Source organism: Eleutherodactylus coqui, chromosome 5 (genome assembly GCF_035609145.1).
Source record: "Eleutherodactylus coqui strain aEleCoq1 chromosome 5, aEleCoq1.hap1, whole genome shotgun sequence".
NCBI lineage: Eukaryota > Metazoa > Chordata > Amphibia > Anura > Eleutherodactylidae > Eleutherodactylus > Eleutherodactylus coqui.
Window position 1 is genome coordinate 233416497 of NC_089841.1, and position 20129 is coordinate 233436625.

The following is a 20129-nucleotide window of genomic DNA, read 5'->3' on the forward strand; positions in this document are numbered from 1 at the left end:
CCGTGTTATACATTTCCATTGAAAACAATGGGCAATGTGTTCCCAGGAACGCGAAAAGTTAGAACATGCCACTCTTTTTTCCTACATCGCAATGTAGTGTGGGTAAAAAAAAAATTAAAAATACCTTGTGTATACCACTCCATTTAAAAGAATGGGGTTGATATTCGTGCGTCTCGCAATGCACTAATTTCACGGGATTTTTTCGGCCGTGTGAAAGCGGTCTTATTGAGCGGATCTTTGATTGTCAAGACGTCTTATCTAGTCCTCACTGGCTTGTACAAACACCACAATGATGCGATTGGACTATAGCCTGTCCTGCTGATAACAGTAGGCTGCTGCTACATTGTGACCAAAGGCAATATTTTCAGAGAAACTCTGATTTTAACAGTCAGGTAGCATTATTGGGAACAACCGACCCCTTCACCTTGGACAAACAAAGATCCTCCTATTACTTTAGCGCAGAGATATTATCATTGGTCTCTTCATCAGTATTGGACACTAAAGGGTGCATGATCTGTAATAACGAATTTAGCACTTGAACCACAATAGTCTACCATGCATATGACATATAACCCTAAAATCATGGGTGTTATATGATGGTGTTATTTGGGCACTGTGTGAAAGCATTAGGCTTGTAATGATGGTGGCATTATGTGGACTGCCACTGTGTATGGGGGTACTATGTGGACTGCCCCTGTGTATGGGGGTATTATGTGGACTGCCCCTGTGTATGGGGGTATTATGTCGACTGCCCCTGTGTATGGGGGTATTATGTGGACTGCTCCTGTGTATGGGGGTACTATGCGGACTGCCCCTGTGTATGGGGGTACTATGCGGACTGCCCCTGTGTATGGGGGTACTATGCGGACTGCCCCTGTGTATGGGGGTACTATGCGGACTGCCCCTGTGTATGGGGGTACTATGCGGACTGCCCCTGTGTATGGGGGTACTATGCGGACTGCCCCTGTGTATGGGGGTACTATGCGGACTGCCCCTGTGTATGGGGGTACTATGCGGACTGCCCCTGTGTATGGGGGTACTATGCGGACTGCCCCTGTGTATGGGGGTACTATGCGGACTGCCCCTGTGTATGGGGGTACTATGCGGACTACCCCTGTGTATGTGGGTACTATGCGGACTGCCCCTGTGTATGGGGGTACTATGCGGACTGCCCCTGTGTATGGGGTACTATGCGGACTGCCCCTGTGTATGGGGGTACTATGCGGACTGCCCCTGTGTATGGGGGTACTATGCGGACTGCCCGTGTGTATGGGGGTACTATGCGGACTGCCCCTGTGTATGGGGGTAGTATGCGGACTGCCCCTGTGTATGGGGGTACTATGCGGACTGCCCCTGTGTATGGGGGTACTATGCGGACTGCCCCTGTGTATGGGGGTACTATGCGGACTGCCCCTGTGTATGGGGGTACTATGCGGACTGCCCCTGTGTATGGGGGTACTATGCGGACTGCCCCTGTGTATGGGGGTACTATGCGGACTGCCCCTGTGTATGGGGGTACTATGCGGACTGCCCCTGTGTATGGGGGTACTATGCGGACTGCCCCTGTGTATGGGGGTACTATGCGGACTGCCCCTGTGTATGGGGGTACTATGCGGACTGCCGCTGTGTATGAGGGTATTATCCGGACTGCCGCTGTGTATGGGGGTATTATGCGGACTGCCGCTATGTATGGGGGTATTATGCGGACTGCTGCGGTGTATGAGGGTATTATGCGGACTGCCGCTGTGTATGAGGGTATTATCCGGACTGCCGCTGTGTATGGGGGTATTATGCGGACTGCCGCTATGTATGGGGGTATTATGCGGACTGCTGCGGTGTATGAGGGTATTATGCGGAATGCCGCGGTGTATGAGGGTATTATGCGGACTGCCGCGGTGTATGGGGGTATTATGCGGACTGCTGCTGTATATGGGGGTATTATGTGGCCACTGATGGGAGTATTATTTGCCAACTGAATAGCAGTATTATGTGGGCACAATGTGGAATTATTATTTAAGCACTGTATGGGAGAATAATCTGTGTACCGAATGGCAGTATCATGTGAGTAATATCAGGTGGTCTTGTGTGGGCTGTGTATGGATGTATTTAGAATACACAATCAACTGCATGGGTGCTTCCACTTTTGGCCCAGATCTTAATCTCATAGCTCTCTGTGACGCCCAGTTACACCATGGAGGTTCAGGGTTTGTATGGAGCAGGATCGGGGGTCCCTCTCTTCCCCAAGATGAGATTGTGGAGTGCCGTTCGGTTGCTGTGGGCCTTCTAAAGACTCCCAGAGCTGCCACTGCAGATTGTGTATGAAACATTGCCTGCGGCCATTGCTTGGTAGACTACCTGTCAGATCGCGGTGTGATTTAATACTATGGTATTACATTATATATTGCAGGAGTGATCGAACCATCGCAAGTTTAAGTCCCTTATGTGGACTAATAGAAAAAATATAAAAATGAGTAAAAAAAAAAAAAAAAAAAAAAAGGTTTTCGCATAAAACAATCAAAATTAAAAGGAAACCGAAAACATATTTAGCAAAGTAACGCATTATTTATCCCGCAAAGTGAATGTCATCAGAAAAAAATACACAACAACAGAATTGCACTTTTTTGATCACCTTGTTTCCAAGAAAACATTTAATAAAAAGCGATTATAAAGTCATGTGCCCTCCATAATGGTACCGGGTAGAAACCACAGGATGTCCAGCAAAAAACGAGCCCTCACACAACTATGTCTACAGTAAAAAGGTTATGTCTGTCTGAAGATGGCGACAGAAAATGATTTTATTTTTTTTCCAAAGACATTTTATTGTTTAAAAGTAGTGGAGCAAAAAAAACTCTATCTAATTTTATAGTAGCAATCGTACTGACCAATAGAATAAAGTTATCATGTCATTTTTGCTGTAGTGTGTACACGGTAGAAACAAGACCTCCCAAAAAACAAGCAAGCCCTCAGATAGCTACATTGATGGATAAATAAGAGTTACTTATTGAAAGTGCAAAGGAAAAAATAAAAATGGGGGGGAAAAAAGTGCTTAAGGGGTTAATACATAGTGGCATAGGCTGAAGAAAGACTGTGCTTCCCAGTCTGTTATCATGCAATGTTGATCCAGAGGAAGGCAAAAAGCCCCCAAAGAGGTAGAAGCCAATTTACCTCATTTTACAGGAAAAAAATTCCTTGCCGGCTATGAGAATAATCCCCGGATCAACAACTCTTATAAAGTAATCAGCGACTATACCAATCAATACTGTTCTACTCATAAAAGTCATCCAGGTCCCTCTTGAACTTTTTTACTGAGTTCAAGATCACCACATCCTTAGGGTGGCTTCACACGAGTGTGTTTTTGTGCATACATAGGTGCATACCCCTGTAGGTGCAAAAACACGTGTGTATGAAGATCCGTCCATTGCCTGCAATGGAGCCGCGGCTGCTGCCGCCGGCTCTATTGATGGCAATGGTCTTCCGGCACCCCTGAATTATTTTTCAGGGAAGGGCTTTACATATAAGCCCTGTCCTGAAAACAAGAATTTTAGTGTAAAAAAACCAAAAAAAACTTACCTGTCCGCCGCTGCCGTGTTCCCAGCTGGGATGAATAACACATCTGCTGCATGCTGCAGATATTTTCTTCATCCCAGCGGGAAATGAAGAAGTCCCTGCTGCACCTGTCACAGATGTGGCAAAGGAATTCTAAATCCCTGCGGGGAATAAAGAATTCCCTACCGCAGCTGTTACAGATGACAGCTGCGGTAGGGGATCCAGCTGCCGGCACCCAGTTATTGTTTTTCAGGGAAAGGCTTTAAGTATAAGCCCTTCCCTGAAAAACAAGGCAAAGTAGTGTAGAAATAATAAGCACCGCATACTCACCTTCCTTCAGCTGCCAGGGCTAAGCCGCGTCCTCTCAGCGCTGTCCCCGGCTCTCTAATGCAGTTCTTTCAGCAGGCAGGGATTTAAAATCCCTGCCTGCTAAAAGAGCTGCTTGTGATTGGCTGAGGCACTTAGCCAATCACAGGCAGCTCTCGCCTGTCATTCATTCAGCGAGAGCCATCTGTGATTGGCTGAGGTGCTCAGCAAATCAGAAGCAGCTGTCTGTGATTGGCTGAGCACCTCAGACAATCATAGGCAGCTCTCTCTGAATGAATGACAGGCGAGAGCTGCATTTGATTGGCTGAGCGCCTCAGCCAATCACAAGCAGCTCTTCAAGCAGCCAGGGATTTTAAATCCCTGCTTGCTGAAAGAACTGCATTGCAGACCTGGGAACAGTGCAGAGAGGACATGGTTGAGCCCCGGCAGCTGAAGGAAGGTGAGTATGTGGTGTTTATTATTTTTTACCCTACTTTGCCTTGTTTTTCAGGGAAGGGCTTATACTTAAAGCCCTTCCCTGAAAAACAATTACTGGGTGCCGCCAGCTGGATCCGCTACCGCAGCTGCCATCTGTGACAGCTGCGGTAGGGAATTTTTTACTCCCTGCGGGGATGAAGAAAACATCTGCCGCATGCGGCAGATGTGTTCTTCATTCCCGTGGGGTTTTAGAATACCTTTGTTGCATCTGTCACAGATGTGGCAGGTGCAACAGGGAATACTTTTCCACCGTGGGGATGAAGAAAACATCTGCCGCATGTGGCAGATGTGTTCTTTATTCCCGCAGGGACACGGCAGCGGCGGACAGGTAAGTATTTACTTTGTTAAAGTAAAATTCTTGTTTTTCAGGGAAGAGCTTATATGTAAAGCCCTTCCCTAAAAAACAATTTAGGGGTGCCGGCAGACCATTGCCATCAATAGAGCTGCCGGCAGCAGCCAAGGCTTCATTGAAGACAATGTGTGCATTCCCTATTGTGCACGCATGTCCTATCTTGACAGGCACGCACCTGTAAAGCACGGACATGTGAACACACCATAGGGAATGCATGTGTTGTAATAGACGGGTCTTTTTGTGCAGGTTTATGCATGCACAAAAACACGCTCGTCTGAAGCCACCATTAGATAGAGAATTCCATACTCTCACTGCTCTTACAGTAAAGAACCCCCTTCTATGTAAAATGTAGGAACATACTATTGAAAAATTCAACTTGTCCTGCAAAAAACACACGCCCTCAGATGACTAGGTTGATGGAAAAATAATATGATTTTTTGAACGCAGGGAAAAAAAGAAAGAAAAATAGCTCAGGAGTGAAAGTTAATAGGATAGGTTTTTAATAGTGGTTATTTATAAACAGCAGACATGCTACAAGCCTTAACAGGGAACAATTTAGTTTAATTGTGAAATTCTAGAGACAACAATGCATGTAAATAAATCCGCCTTGCCGTGGGTTTTACAAGAGAAAGCTATCATGGACAAAATGAAGTATATTTCTAAAAAAAAGCTTGAAACACAAAAGTCCCATAAACTCAAAGTGGCAAACCTACATAAAGAACATTGTTCTGAGAGGTTATACTAAACTGGCACGGACTCCATACAGGAGATGCTGAGGGTAACAGTAGAGTAACATCTATTAATCATCCTATGGGCAGGTGATAAATGCTTATTTTGGGGAACGCATTTTACTATATTAGAGTAGAAGTGATCTGTACAGTGATACGTCTGTTATGTGTATATGTGAAGTAGTTTTGGAGAAACGTCCATTTAATTAGTAGTAGCCAGACACAGAACTGCATATTCATGAGCTGCAGGCTAGCCACACCCACCCAGCCTACGATTGGCTGTTCTCTTACTATGCACAGTAATAGGCAGATAGCAGTTGATCAATGGCGAGGGTGGGGTGGGTGAAGCCAGCTGGAGCTCATGAATATCAAGGTAAACCTCTATGCATTTGCTGCTAATGGTAAAATGCAAGTTTCTCCAAAACTACTGCATAGATCCACACAGCAGACATATCTCTGTAATCAGTGTGACCTACTACTGTACTTGTACTGCCCTCGGAGAGAGTGCAAAAAGATGGTAACGGAGTCTCTTTAAATATTAATAAACTGCATTGTAAATCCTGATAGCATACAACTGTGGTAAATGGAACCCATGTGTCACTGCAAGCAAAAAGTCAACAACCAGGGCGATATACCTATAGCATATAAACTTCTCAATTAATTGATTACTAACCTGCTCAGGAAGATGAAGTATAGTGTGATCATCAGAGCTGAACTCACATAGTGACTTGTAAGCAGACGTACACACCATCAGATGCTATGGGAGGGGAAGAACACCACATTTAGTGTCACGTATCAAACAATAGCAGTCATTTACAGACAGCGTCTCTCTTACATGTGCTGATGAATGTAGAATGGTAGAAGTACCACTGAGTCACCTTCAACAGAACTGCTTTTAGATGGAACCATATTGTTTAAAAAGTTGTTCAAATGAGTGAAAGTGACCAATAATTGTTTTTCGGTCTAAACCTGATCCAACGACGAACGAGAATCGTTCACTTCTGGCTCATTTTACGCAGGCATAAAAATCATCGTTGGCTCGGTCAGCATTTCACATTTGCTTATGTAAAACACTGAACGTTTCTTGTTGAACGACTAATCTGCCCGTCTAAACAGGTCGCACAAGAGCGAACGAGCTAGCGGTGACATCACTGGCTCGTTCGCACGCACAAACGAGAATTGTACAGTCTATAAGGAGCCATAGCCTCGGAGCCCCAACCATTTATTAGACTGCTGGACTCCAATATGAGATGAGCTACATGAGCACAAAGCAAGGAGTCACATCCACTTTACACTCCTTGATGCAAAAGTTGAATGTTAACTTCCGTAAACAGTGATCAATCGCTGGAACCGCATCAATTACATAACTAAGATATTGCTGCAAATCAAATAATGACCAATTGTGGTGTAACAGAGCCAAGCCTTGGATATAAAAAAGAGGAGATGATGTGTCTGTCCTTAATTCTTTCTCTTATTTATAATCTTCACCAGGATTTAGCTTTAAATCAGCATCAAAAAACCTGAACAAAACCTGCACATGTGAACGTACCCTAAGGCTGACTTCACACAGGAGAGTGTAATATGGGGCCGTGAATCTTTAATTGAAGGGGCAAAATCTACTGAGGATCTTGGTGTGGATTTGCTGCAGGAAATCCACCACATGTGAACACACCCTTAACCCATTAAGGACCAAGCACAGTAAATCTATGGGGCTTGGTCCTGGGCTTTAAACCTAGCAGATAGTAAAAATACGGTGGGGGTTTAAAGCCTCTGCTTCTGCAATGAATCAGAAGCATATCGGATGGTCAGCTGGCTGTTAGTGACAGCTGAGAACACGTGGGAGAAGGCAGGGATGGTTTTTAACCCTTACTGCCTTCTCCTTTCTTTATTACACAGCGCTTAATGAGAGCTATGTACTAAATAGTGAAAATCGTTCTTCCACTACACGAACCGGCTGCCGGGATCCCCTGCAACAGCAGAGCTACAAGGTCCTAGCAGACCCTGATCAGCTCTGCCAGTGACTAATGTCACCACAGGGGATGTTTTTCCCTGTAACTGTGGCTCCTATGGATGCCCCAGCTACAGTGGAAAAGTGTCAAATCCCCCACCCCCTCTTCCCCCCAAAAAACCAAAACATGTGAATGTCCCCCTTAGGTCTTATATGACATCATGGGGGACATAGATTATAAAAAAAATAATTACATACATAAGTAAAACAAAATTACAGAATAACATAAAAATATATACATAAAACATGTTACATTAAATCTGTGTCTTACTTTACTCCTAGTATGACACCAAAGGATGCTGAGAATTTCGGCTTTGAATTTCTAAAAAAGAAGACAGAGGACCATTAAATCTTATTTTTTGCATATGTTTGTATTATCATCGACGGATCTTTCTGATCAACTCTGTGATGCGGCATATATTTATAACTTGGATGAAGAAAACAAAGTGTGAGTTATTGGAAAACTTGCAGAGGGAGGTGGCTGCTTATTCTATTTCTTCTCATTCATCCTAGGTTTAGTGTCCCATTACCATAAGAAATTGGAACCTATTACTAACACTTGGTCCAAACTAGCCAACTGCTGCTAATTTACATTTATAATCATCATGTTTATAAGACATACTAGTCAATATGTCAGAAGATGATTACTAACAACCAATACTAGTCTTTGGTGATCACCACCTGCACAAATAGGTCCCACAAGGCATTCAAATTCAATAGTTCCTTGCAGCTCAGTAGTTAGTGGTGTAAGGACCTTACATACCTCATAGTCTTCTGTCTTCACAGCTAAAGAAGGAACCAGGGAAAATAATTCATGCAACACCTTGAGCACAAGAGGACGCTGGTCAGAGCCTAGTTTAGGAGACAGGACATTCCAGGTAGACCGAATGTCCACTACCTAAAGAGGACAATACAAATAAACATAACCATTTTTGGATTAAAGGCTTATAACTAAGATTTTTGTGATTCATTTGCACTTAAAACAATGCCAGAACAGAATGAGCAGAGGAGTAAATACTTAGTCCACTGATAGGAATGTGATAGTTTGATGGTCTCTGAATTTGTGATAGGGGGTCACCAGGCCAGAGTGTTATCTCTGCTCCAGATTTATCATATTCTCCACAGATGCAAGAAGCCCCCTCAGAGGTTTATTTCGGTCCTGACAGTGTCACAGGTTGTTGTAAATTTGTACTCCTAAATTCTTCTGTGACGTTGGGATTTAAAATTGCCTTGTAATATAATAACTCATGTTTTCTATGTTGTTTCCTTGACTAGAAAAATGCTCCACAACACGTAATTCCGTCTTTCTCTCTTTAATTGTGTGGTGATGAGACCTCATCCTCGCTCTAAGTTTTTGTCCTGTTTCTCCAACATAAAGCCCCCCAACAGGACATTTACTGCACAGGATCAGGTATACATTGGATGTGGAACATGTGAATGTCCCGGGATCTTATAGTCCTGCTGTGTATTTGGGATTCGTATCCTGTCCGTCATCAGTACATGTGAGCAGGTCTTACAGCTCCTTACATTAGAGGGATAAGTTCCTTTTTGGGTGTTAAAGGGCAATGCACTCCTGATTATAAAGTTCCTCAAACTTCGAGGTTGCCTGTAACACAGAAGCGGAGGGTCCGGGAATATGGTTCTCAGACGGTCATCCTTGTGCAGGGTATGGTGGAGTTTCTTTGTAGTTTACCTTAGTACCTCTAGCTTTGGAATCCATGCATTGCGCAGACAAACATGGTTTTCAATGGGCACTGGGTAATGGCTTACTTTTGGTGCAGTGATACCACATGGAAAGAGTACCCAAGGGACAATAATAATGCATCAGATAACAGCACTCAGAAGCCTAACATTAGATCCCCAGAAGACATGCCCAAAGAGTTAACTTGCAGTGGGCAATCCCTTTAAATATAGTATTTTATAACGAGTAATAAAAACAGATTATTTAAAGGGGCTTTCTAAGACTAAAGTATTGATGACCTATCCTCAGGATAAGGCCTTGATATTTGATTGGTGGGAGGTTGCCCCCCAGAACCCCTATTGATCAACTGTTTGAAGGGGCCATAGTACTGGAACGAATGCTGTAGCCTCTTTACTCCATACCAGACACAGCGCCATTCATTTCACTTGAATGGGAATGCGTTGCATGTAGGCCATATGACGAATGAACGTGAAATCACAAGCCTGAGAAGAGTAATTAGCTTAAGAATAAAACTGACACAAAAATACATAATCTATGAAATCTAGTTCTAAGTATAAGAGTAGGACACATCCATGTATAACAGCCTCATTCTTCAAGGACCTATTTTGAAGTAGGTAATAATAACTATTCTGGAACATTTCCCCTTTAACATAATGCTTAAGAACAAAAGTTAAAACCAAGTCCACATTACCCCTACAAACAATACGTGAAGATGAAGAATAGCAGCAAGAGGAATGTAAGTTCTAATAGACTAAGGGTGGTTTCACATTTGGGGGCTAACAGAGCAGAAAAGGGGAATCCCCACAGCGGAACAGCTCTGTTTCTGGACAGAAGCGAACAGCGCTGGGCGGACCCACTGACTATACTGGGGTCCGTCTGCTTCCTGCCCAGCTGCCTGGCACTTGGACGGAAGAAGAAGTGCTGCATGCGGAGCTTTTTCTTCTGGTATTTTGAGCTGGAGGTTCCAACGCATGTGTGAAACCAACCTAAAACCACTCTAGAATGCGATCGCAACCTATAATGCAGTGTGTAAAACTATAAGGCCTCCTTCCCACGAACGGATTTACGCCGCGTAATTCGCGGCGAAAAACCGCTGCGTTGCCCGCTGCTATTAGGTTCTATTGAACCTAATAGCACAATGCTCACTATGCGGAATTCCGCACCGTGAAATCTCCCGTCCTCACCCGCGGCATGCTCTATTTGCCGCGGGTGTACGCGCTGACGGCTTCCATTGCAGTCAATGGAAGCCGTCCGTTCATGCTATCTCCCGCTGTAACACAGCAGAAGATAGCGTGAAAACGCTCTTCCGCCTACCGCCGCCGCGTCATATGACGCAGCCGGCGCGTCACGTGACACAGCCGGCCGCGTCATGTGACGCGGTGGGCGTGTCACATGACGCGGCGGTGGGCGGGGAAGCGTCTTCAAAATATCTTCCGCTGGTAAGTATGGGGTCTCTGGGAGGCGCCGTGACGGGCTTCGCAGCGGAATATTCCGCGGCGGAGCCAGTCACGCTCGTGTGAAGCCGGCCTAATACAATACTGATGCAAATAATAACAAAATAATAACTTAATACCCAAACTCCAATATTTCACACATGCTTGTTTTTTTATCAATGGGAACATACAGAAATCATATATCGGATGGTTATTGATCATTAGAAGGGTAGAAATGAACGGTTGCAGTCATCACTTCTAATGAAATGGACTCACCTCAGCTTGACAAAGAGCATGGATACCCTGTAATACCAAGGCGGCAGGAGTAGCCTGGTCAGGTTTGGTATATTCATTCAGTACTTGAGTAATAGCAGCCAGCATGTCTGCCCCATGCTGATATGGCCTGAGATATTAGTAGAAGGAAACATAAAAAAGGCTATAAGACCGTTGAAAAGACGTCAAAGTATATGTTCCCCTTAGAAGAATCTGCACTCACATGGACACTGCATACTAAACCTTTCCCAAATATACATCTATTAACTGAATCAGTTCGTATTCTGCATACAAAACAGCGGGCATGATCCATCATAAAGTAGCTGGCATCTGTGCTGATAAACCACAGGCGACCTGCGGGTGCCGACTTATACAGCAGCTTACCTATGCTATTATCGGACTACTCCCACTCATAAGGGAGCAATTCCAATAATAGCCATATATTACACAATGAGGGAACTAATTCAAACCAGCTGTTGGATGTCTGAACACAGACTGGTTAGCTGTATAGGCTACAATCACTCATACCACACAGGCTTGGCAATGGCATAAAACTGCAAGAAAATCATATCATTGTTACTAAGTAAGAATTACAGTTTGTCCCTTTAGGAAGATACACCAAAGCACAATAATCATAGAATCCTAGACTGGTAGAGTTGGAAGGGACCTCCAGGGTCATCGGGTCCGATCCCCTGCTCAGTGCAGGATTCAGTACAGGTGATCATGAAGAAAATGACCTTTGCTTGCAGATGTCTCTGATAGTTGCTGCTTTAGCGACAGTTTTCTCCCATTGGGTTTCCTTCCCAATAGATTGGCATTGAGAATCAGCCTTGGTGATCAGTTTCTGGAGTTCTGGATAGACTCGATCCTGCAATGCAGAATTGTAAAATGTAATACTGCTGAAGAGAAGGCCCCATTACAGGAAGGAAGCACAAAAAACGAAGACATTGGCAGATAGATATAGATTGTTCTCCTTTTATTTATTTCTATCGCTGCACATTCTGAGCTGAACAGTCCAACGGGCGGTGGTATCAGCTACTGACAGCTACTCCTGTATATACAGTCATAGCTGCCAATCACTGATAGCTCCGCCCATTGGACTGTTCAGCTAAGAATGTGCAGAGACAGAAATGAATAAAATACAAGTTATACTGAATCTTTCCCAATTAAACTGTATATCAACCCACTCAGCTCCTCCTGCTCTGTAATAGGATGCCTGCAGTTTGGACAGTGTGTTCGAGCTGACAGATTCCTTTTAATCATTAAATTCTGGTTGCCTGCAGTGCTACCTAGGGTACGCTCAAGAACTTAGAGGGTAACTTGTTCTAATACTGTATTCAATGTTCAAACACTATATAGTAAGATCCCTCTGGTGGCTGCTACAGGTAGCCAGAATTTTTTCCATTTCATCCAATCAAGATTGACCCATATTTAACCCGATTCCACCCTACTACATGAAGGTTGTCCCCTGCAAAGCACAGTAATAGTACGGAGTAGTGATATTATGCTCTCAGAAGCTGAGCCTACACCAGTCACTTGACGGTGCTAGCTGTATTATACAGCTGATGCCTCACACAAATGGGATTGAAGATAACTCTGATCTTGACCGTTTAACCAATTATATGCTGTGGTCAATAGTGATCAAAGCATCTAAGTGGTTAACAAAAGGAGGGAGCTCCTTCTGTCACCGCATCAGTTCCTGCACTATGATCAAGGAGGGCTGATATTTTGCCATGGCAGACTGAAACTTAACAGTGGCCTTCAGGCCTGCCATGGGTGATAATGTACCAGAATAGTAATACACTGTAATACAGGAGTATTGTAGTATATTATATATGAGCAATCAGAAGATTGGACATTCAAGTCCCCTACTAGGACTTAGGCAAAAATTAATGAAATGAAGAAAAAAAAATGCGCAGCCTGTTACAGAGCCCTAATATGCCTTTAATAGAAAAAATGAAGCAGATACCACAAGCACTAAGGGGCTACAACATGTTAGGTAAATATTCACCCCATACACATGCAGATATTACAAGGATACCAGCAAACTGAATATATCTATGATAAAATCTAAGTAATAAAGTGCCAAGTACATAAATCACAAAAACCAGATCAAAGGCATACTCTTTATTACCCTTTGCATGCTTTAAGAACCTCATTCGGTGCACACAATTAATAGGGAACCAAACCACTACAGAAACAGAGGGGTAAATAAAGTGCTAACTGCATATTTCTTCCAAATCAGAAATATATATAAAGATATGATGGCCTAAATACAATTCCTGACGAGCTTCTCTACTTAGATAATTCAGCGGGGGAAAATAAATGAGCGGCGTTAGCTATAACTCATGAGAAAGAGTTCATATATCAATAACGCATGGCACATAATGCATTCATACATCAATAGTGCCTCAATCATTAGTGCTGTCACATAATGCATTCACATCCACTCTTCGTAAAAAAGAAAAAAAAATCCAGCCCCTAAAAGAAGTTGTCGTTTTGCAAAACTCAGCATGCAGTTACATCTCAGACACATATGTAAATGATTAGAGTTATGGCGTGATTGGATGAATGGTCACCTGGACCCTTCTGACCAGACTGTTAGGAAGTGTTGGGACCAGTGGATGTGTGAGGGCACACAAGGTGACCGGGCTCAGGACCCCCCTACAGACCACCAGTAGAGAGGAGTGTCTGACCAGACTGTTAGCAGGTGTTGGGACTAGTGGATGTGGGAGGACACACAAGGTGATCGGGCCCAGGACCCCCGACAGACCACCAGTAGAGAGGAGCGTCTGATCAGACTGTTAGGAGGTGTTGGGACCAGTGGATGTGTGAGGGCACACAAGGTGACTGGGGGCTCAGGACGCGCCCTACAGACCACCAGTAGAGAGGAGCATCTGACCAGACTGTTAGGAGGTGTTGGGACCAGTGGGTGTGTCAGGGCACACAAGGTGACCGGGCTCAGGACGCCCCCTACAGACCACCGGTAGAGAGGAGCGTCTGACCAGACTGTTAGGAGGTGTTGGGACCAGTGGATGTGTGAGGGCACAAAAGGTGACTGGGCTCAGGACGCGCCCTACAGACCACCAGTAGAGAGGAGCATCTGACCAGACTGTTAGGAGGTGTTGGGACTAGTGGATGTGGGAGGACACGCAAGGTGATCGGGCTAAGGACCCTAGACAGATCACCAGTGAAGAGGAGCGTCTGACCAGACTGTTAGGAGGTGTTGGGACCAGTGGATGTGTGAGGGCACACAAGGTGACCGGGCTCAGGACGCCGCCTACAGACCACCAGTAGAGAGGAGCGTCTGACCAGACTGTTAGCAGGTGTTGGGACTAGAGGATGTGGGAGGACACACAAGGTGACCGGGCTCAGGACGCCACCTATAGATCACCAGTAGAGAGGAGCATCTGACCAGACTGTTAGCAGGTGTTAGGACTAGTGGATGTGTGAGGGCACACAAGGTGACCGGGCTCAGGACACCCCTTACAGACCACTAGTAGAGAGGAGCGTCTGACCAGACTGTTAGGAGGTGTTGGGACCAGTGAATGTGTAAGGGCACACAAGGTGACCGGGCTCAGGACGCCCCCTACAGACCACCAGTGAAGAGGATCATCAGGTCGTCAAACAAGCACAAGCAGCTCCAACTGTTTCATTGTCCGCCATCCAGAGACAGGTAGCTCTATTGTTTCAGGCCTCCGTCTCTGTCGGAACCAGTTCCAGGTGCTTGGCTGAAGGACATTTGGTCTGACGGTGCCCATTACTTGTCCTGCACATAGTTGCCTCCGTTTGCAGTGGTGTCATGAACAACAAAACTGACTGCTACAGAGCAGAACCAGGTTGTCAGCAATCACAAATCCTGGTTTAGTTTGGACGCTGACAACAGCCATGTTCGTGTCTGGGGACCTTGGGGTGAGCACCTCAAACCTGCGTTTGCTGTAGAACCGCACACTGCCCCCTGCTGGTGTGATGGTCTGGGGGGCCATCGCATACGACAGATGGTTACCCCTACTAGTGGAACAAGGGACAATGACAGCTCAGGACATCCTGCAGCCACATATGTTCCTCTCATGACGGCTACCAAGAGACATTTTCTAGCAGGATAATGCTTGGCCGCACACACAAGGGGGTCACAGGAAGCCCCCACAACACTGTCACACTACAGTGGCCTGCCCGGTCTCCAGATTTATCACCAATAGAACATGTATGGGACCGTCTAGAACGACAACTTCGATAGCCTACAAGTTTGCACGATCTAGTGGCTCAGTTACAGCAAGTGTGGACTGATATGCCACAGGATACCATACAGAACCTGTATGTCTCCATGCCTGCCCGTATCTCATCTTGTATCCAAGCTAGGAGCGGTAAACAGGGTACTAGAGCCGCCATGCCCTCCTGTATCACATCCTGCATCCAAGCTAGAGGCGGTACAACAGGGTACTAGATCCTCCATGCCCACCCGTATCACATCTTGTATCCCAGTTAGAAGCGGTACAACAGGGTACTAGAGCCTCCATGTCTGCTCGTATCACATCTTGCATCCAAGCTGGAGGTGGTACAACAGGGTACTAGAGCCTCCATGCCCACTCATATCGCATCTTGTATCCAAACTGGAGGAGGTACAACAGCGTACTAGAGCTTCCATGCCTGCCCGTATCACATCTTGTATCCAAGCTACAGGCGGTACAACAGGGTACTAGAGCCTCCATGACGGCTCATATCACATATTGCATCCAAGCTAGAGGCAGTACAACAAGGTACTAGAGCCTCCATGCCTGCCCATATCGATCTTGTATCCAAACTGGAGGCAGTACAACAGGGTACTAGAGCTTCCATGCATGCCCATATCACATCTAGTATCCAAGCTAGAGGCAGTACAGCAGAGTGCTAGAGCCTTCATGCCTGCTCGTATCACATCTTGCATTCAAGATAGAGGCGGCACAACAGGGTACTAGAGCCTCCATGCCCGCCTGTATCACATCTTGTATCCAAGGTAGAGGTGGTACAACAGGGTACTAGAGCCTCCATGCCCGCCTGTATCACATCTTGTATCCAAGGTAGAGGTGGTACAACAGGGTACTAGAGCCTCCATGCCTGCCTGTATCACATCTTGTATCCAAGGTAGAGGTGGTACAACTGGGTACTAGAGCCTCCATGCCCACTTATATCACATCTTGTATCCAAACTGGAGGTGGTACAACAGCGTACTAGAGATTCCATGCATGCCCGTATCACATCTTGTATCCAAGCTAGAGGCGGGTACAACAGGGTACTAGAGCCTCCATACCTCCCGTATCACATCTTGCATCCACGCTAGAGGCAGTGCAGCAGGGTACTAGAGCCTACATGCCCACCTGTATCCAAGCTAGAGGCAGTGCAGCAGGGTACTAGAGCCTACATGCCCACCTGTATCCAAGCTAGAGGCAGTGCAGCAGGGTACTAGAGCCTACATGCCCACCTGTATCCAAGCTAGAGGCAGTGCAGCAGGGTACTAGAGCCTACATGCCCACCTGTATCCAAGCTAGAGGCAGTACAATCGGGTACTAGAGCCTCCCTTCACGTTTTTAGTTTTCGACAATAAATTATCGTTTTGCTCTGATATTATAATCACTTATATCAACATTACAATCACACATAGAAAGCTTCATTTGATTCTGACAACTCCTTCTAGGGAACAGATTTTTTTTTACAATGAGTGTATTAATAGTGCATATATCATATACATGTCACATAATGCATTCATATATCAATAGAGAATATCACATAATGCATTTATTTGTCAGTAGAGCATGTCCGATAATGCATTTAACATGGCACCAACTGAAATACTTAGCTAAACTATCCAGATATAGATGTAAACTAGCACAAGGATTAGACAGACGCATACCAATAGAGCATATCAAATAATGCATAGCACAAACTTAAATACTTAAGCCCAATGTCCATGGTCAGATTTGATTTGCGTAATCCGTGCGTGGCACCTGCGCATGATATTTATAAATCAAGCCCCCCCTAGGGGAGCATTGGGCGTCCACACCTAATTTAACACCTGCGGATCAGTTTTTATTTGATTTGCGGATGCCACGCGTGGATAATAATTCGCTGCATACTCCATTTTATGGCGGATCAAGTGCGGATGCGCTCCATTCATCTCTATGGGAGCTTACGATCCGCAGTGTATCCACAAATACATTTACGGATTAACTGCGGATTTGAAGGTTGAAATCAATTAGGGAGGTGGGGGGAAAGGCTGCAAGGTGGGGTTGCGGAATTTTTCTGCGCGGACGATCCGCAGTGCAGCCGCGTTCATCCAGGTGGAAAAAAAAGCAAATAGCAAACCCCCGCAAAAAAAATAAATATCAAATTAGGCCTAATGCAGACGGGCGTATTTGCACTGCGGGATCCGGAGCGGGCGTTCGCATCCGGATCCCGCAGCAAATACTGCCCATAGACATGCTATGCAACGTGCTTTTCGATGCCCACGAGCGGAAATCAACTGCAATTTTCCGCTCGCAGGGGGGAAAGAAAAAAAAATCGCAGCACATCCTAGTCTAGTATGGGCCTTGCACGGACGGCTTTCATTGCAGTCAATGAAAGCTGTCCGTCCCGCGGCAATTCTGAAATGTCAATTTCCAAATCACCGCATATCTGCGTCATCAGCGACGTGTCATTCTCTGCACTGTGTATGTGCGACAGCGCACCCGCCGGCACATCTGCAGTATAGAGAAGAAGACATCACACAGGTACGCGAGGGTTACCGCCGGGGCACAGGGTCTGATTCTGCTGTGAGGTCTCGCAGTCAGAATCCAACCCGGCCATGTGCCTTTGGCCTTAACCCTTTCCAATCCAATTTGCATCCTGGTTTTCCTAGGGGGCTTACTCCTTTTCTGCCGTTATACAACGTCGCTATCTGCTGGCTAAAGCCAGTACTACATGAGGTGACACGCTGGATAGGCTGGCAATATACAGTAAGAGAACCCCGACAGACGTCTTTCAACATCGGAGCTGTACAGCCTTAAATCATAATGTCTTCAGACGTCAGACAGTGGATTGGAAAGGGTTAATGATGACTCGCAATGCATCTGCTGTGGAAATCCGCATGAAAAATCCACGCGTGCCGTAGACGTGAGGCCTTAGTTGGACCGTCCAGGTATAGATGTAGGAAAAAGATTAGCTAGGAGTCATATTTCCAGCATGCAGCCTGCAGTACACTCTAGTACCTGTTAGCTAGGCTAGAAAAATGTGTTGTTAATTATACCTAGGCCGATCGGCAAGGCCACACCGCGTCCGTCGGAACCTACACTACCTCCCTGTAAAGGAAATTAAAATCAGAGGTGAGGTTTCCCCATTCTGGGCTGGGTTGAGTGGGTGGTTTCATATAAGTCTGCAGGGGACAGTTTAGCTCCTCTGGTTTATAGTCTGGCTTGCTGCATACTGTTGGGTTCTGCAGCCATTGTGCCGAGCCTACGGCCATTGTGCCGGTCTTATGGTGATCGTGCCTGCTTAGCGGCTATGGTGCCTGCTCTGCACCTTATCAGGTATTGCATTTTTGGCTCTTTTTCAGTTAAATATGTTTTTGTGTTCCCCCTCACCTCTGTGCTTTTAATTGAAGATCTGTTTGATGTTCAAGATGTTTGGAACAACCTCCTTGCCGAGTTCCTTCAAAACTCTGTGTGCAAGTGTACCTAGAAGAATTGATGTTGTTTTGAAAGTACAAGATGGTCCTACCAAATAAGGATTTGACTTATTTTCCTTTTGTTCGTTCGCTTTGCATTTTGTTAATTGACAGAAACAAACTATTAACCCTTTGCAATCCAATTTTAGATTCAGTGTTTCCTGGGTTTTTTTTCTCTTTCTGCCATTTTTACAATGGCGCCATCTGCTGGCTAGAGCCAGTACTGCGGTAAGGGACATGCTGGAGAGGCCCCCTGACAACAGAGTAGCCAGTAATCTACAGTAAGAATACCCTGCCAGACGTCTTCCGACATCGGAGCTGTACAGCCTTCGATCAGAATGTCTGAAGACGTGAGACAGTGGATTGGAAAGGGTTAACACTTCTATTTTTGAAAGCATTCTTACTTCTGATTTGGAAGAATTATGCACTTAGCACTTTATTTCCCCATCTGTGTCTGTGGCGGTCTGGATCCCTACTAATTCTATGCATTGAATGGGGTTCTTATAGCGTGCATCAAGTATGGAGATCAGGAAGGCAGCAGTGCTGGAGTGTTAAGACGCGATGTGAATAAGATGACATTGAATACAGAGTATACAGACCAATATCTGCATGTAGCTCTACCTGTTTTTCCCACAAGGAAGTCATCAAGCGCAGAGTGATGGGTTGTAGTTGTGGTGTACTGCCGATCATCTGCAAGGTCCGCAAGATCTGGGGCACACACACCTAATGTTGTGAGAAGAACAAGACGATCAGGGAAAGCCCATGCTGAAATATGACTTACAATTGTGCAAAAGAAAGGAAAGCGTCACCTTATGTGTACCCAAGGCAGGCAGCGTATACAGAATTTCACGGGACAATTCAGGATCCTGGGTACGGCCAAGTCTGAACATCAAAACCGAAACCAAGTAAGGGACCTGAGGAACAGCAAAGGGGTTTACATTCTTATTATAGTTGTTGGTACATAAAAGTCCAAATGAATGAGAATTCCGAGTTTGATGAATTAAAGAGAACTTGTCACCAGGTTTGCCCCTGCCAAATCATTCGCACCACATTTCCAGTCTTCATAACTTATTTCTAAATGTATCTATAACTCAAGGCCACCACCAACATGTCAATCGCGGAATTGATGCATGGAGAACATTGATCCATGGAGAGACCGGGGGTCGGATGCGACTGAACGGATAATCATCATCATCATCATCTATAACTGTTGAGTAGTACAGCATATCTTTGGTAAAGTAACCCCCACGTTGTATGTTAATTAGGTCTCAACATGCTGGTGGGTATATCCAGACCGTGAGGGCTGCCAATGGAAATCACCTAAAGCTGGCACTTTCCTTTCACCAAAGGGGATAACATCCCCTACGTCATCCACAAGCGGGTTGTCATCTCTGAGCATCGGAAGCGGAGCATGCGCAGAGGAAACCTGATGAGCAGAGTGCGCATGTGCCAGCCTTCAGCAGTCCAAGATGTCAAGCCATTAGGCTTTCTCTGCGCATGCGCTGCTCTTGATGTCCCAAATTGATGACTGTCTTCTGGATGACGTAGAAGACCTCATTCAAAAACAGGGAGCTGGTTCACGGCAAATACCCTCACGGTCTGGATATG

General features: G+C 45.4%; 1 protein-coding gene across 1 annotated transcript in view; it reads right to left on the reverse strand.

The window, feature by feature from the left end:
• The window catches only part of FOCAD (focadhesin), a 154675-nt gene that overhangs the window by 72919 nt on the left and 61627 nt on the right, over positions 1–20129 (reverse strand). Inside the window, exons 12-18 of the mRNA XM_066604331.1 lie at positions 19331–19435; positions 19143–19244; positions 11584–11714; positions 10850–10976; positions 8202–8336; positions 7710–7760; positions 6104–6187 (exon numbers count right to left, since the gene is read on the reverse strand). Coding sequence (XP_066460428.1) covers positions 6104–6187; positions 7710–7760; positions 8202–8336; positions 10850–10976; positions 11584–11714; positions 19143–19244; positions 19331–19435 — 735 coding nt within the window. The remainder of the gene's footprint in view (positions 1–6103; positions 6188–7709; positions 7761–8201; positions 8337–10849; positions 10977–11583; positions 11715–19142; positions 19245–19330; positions 19436–20129) is intronic.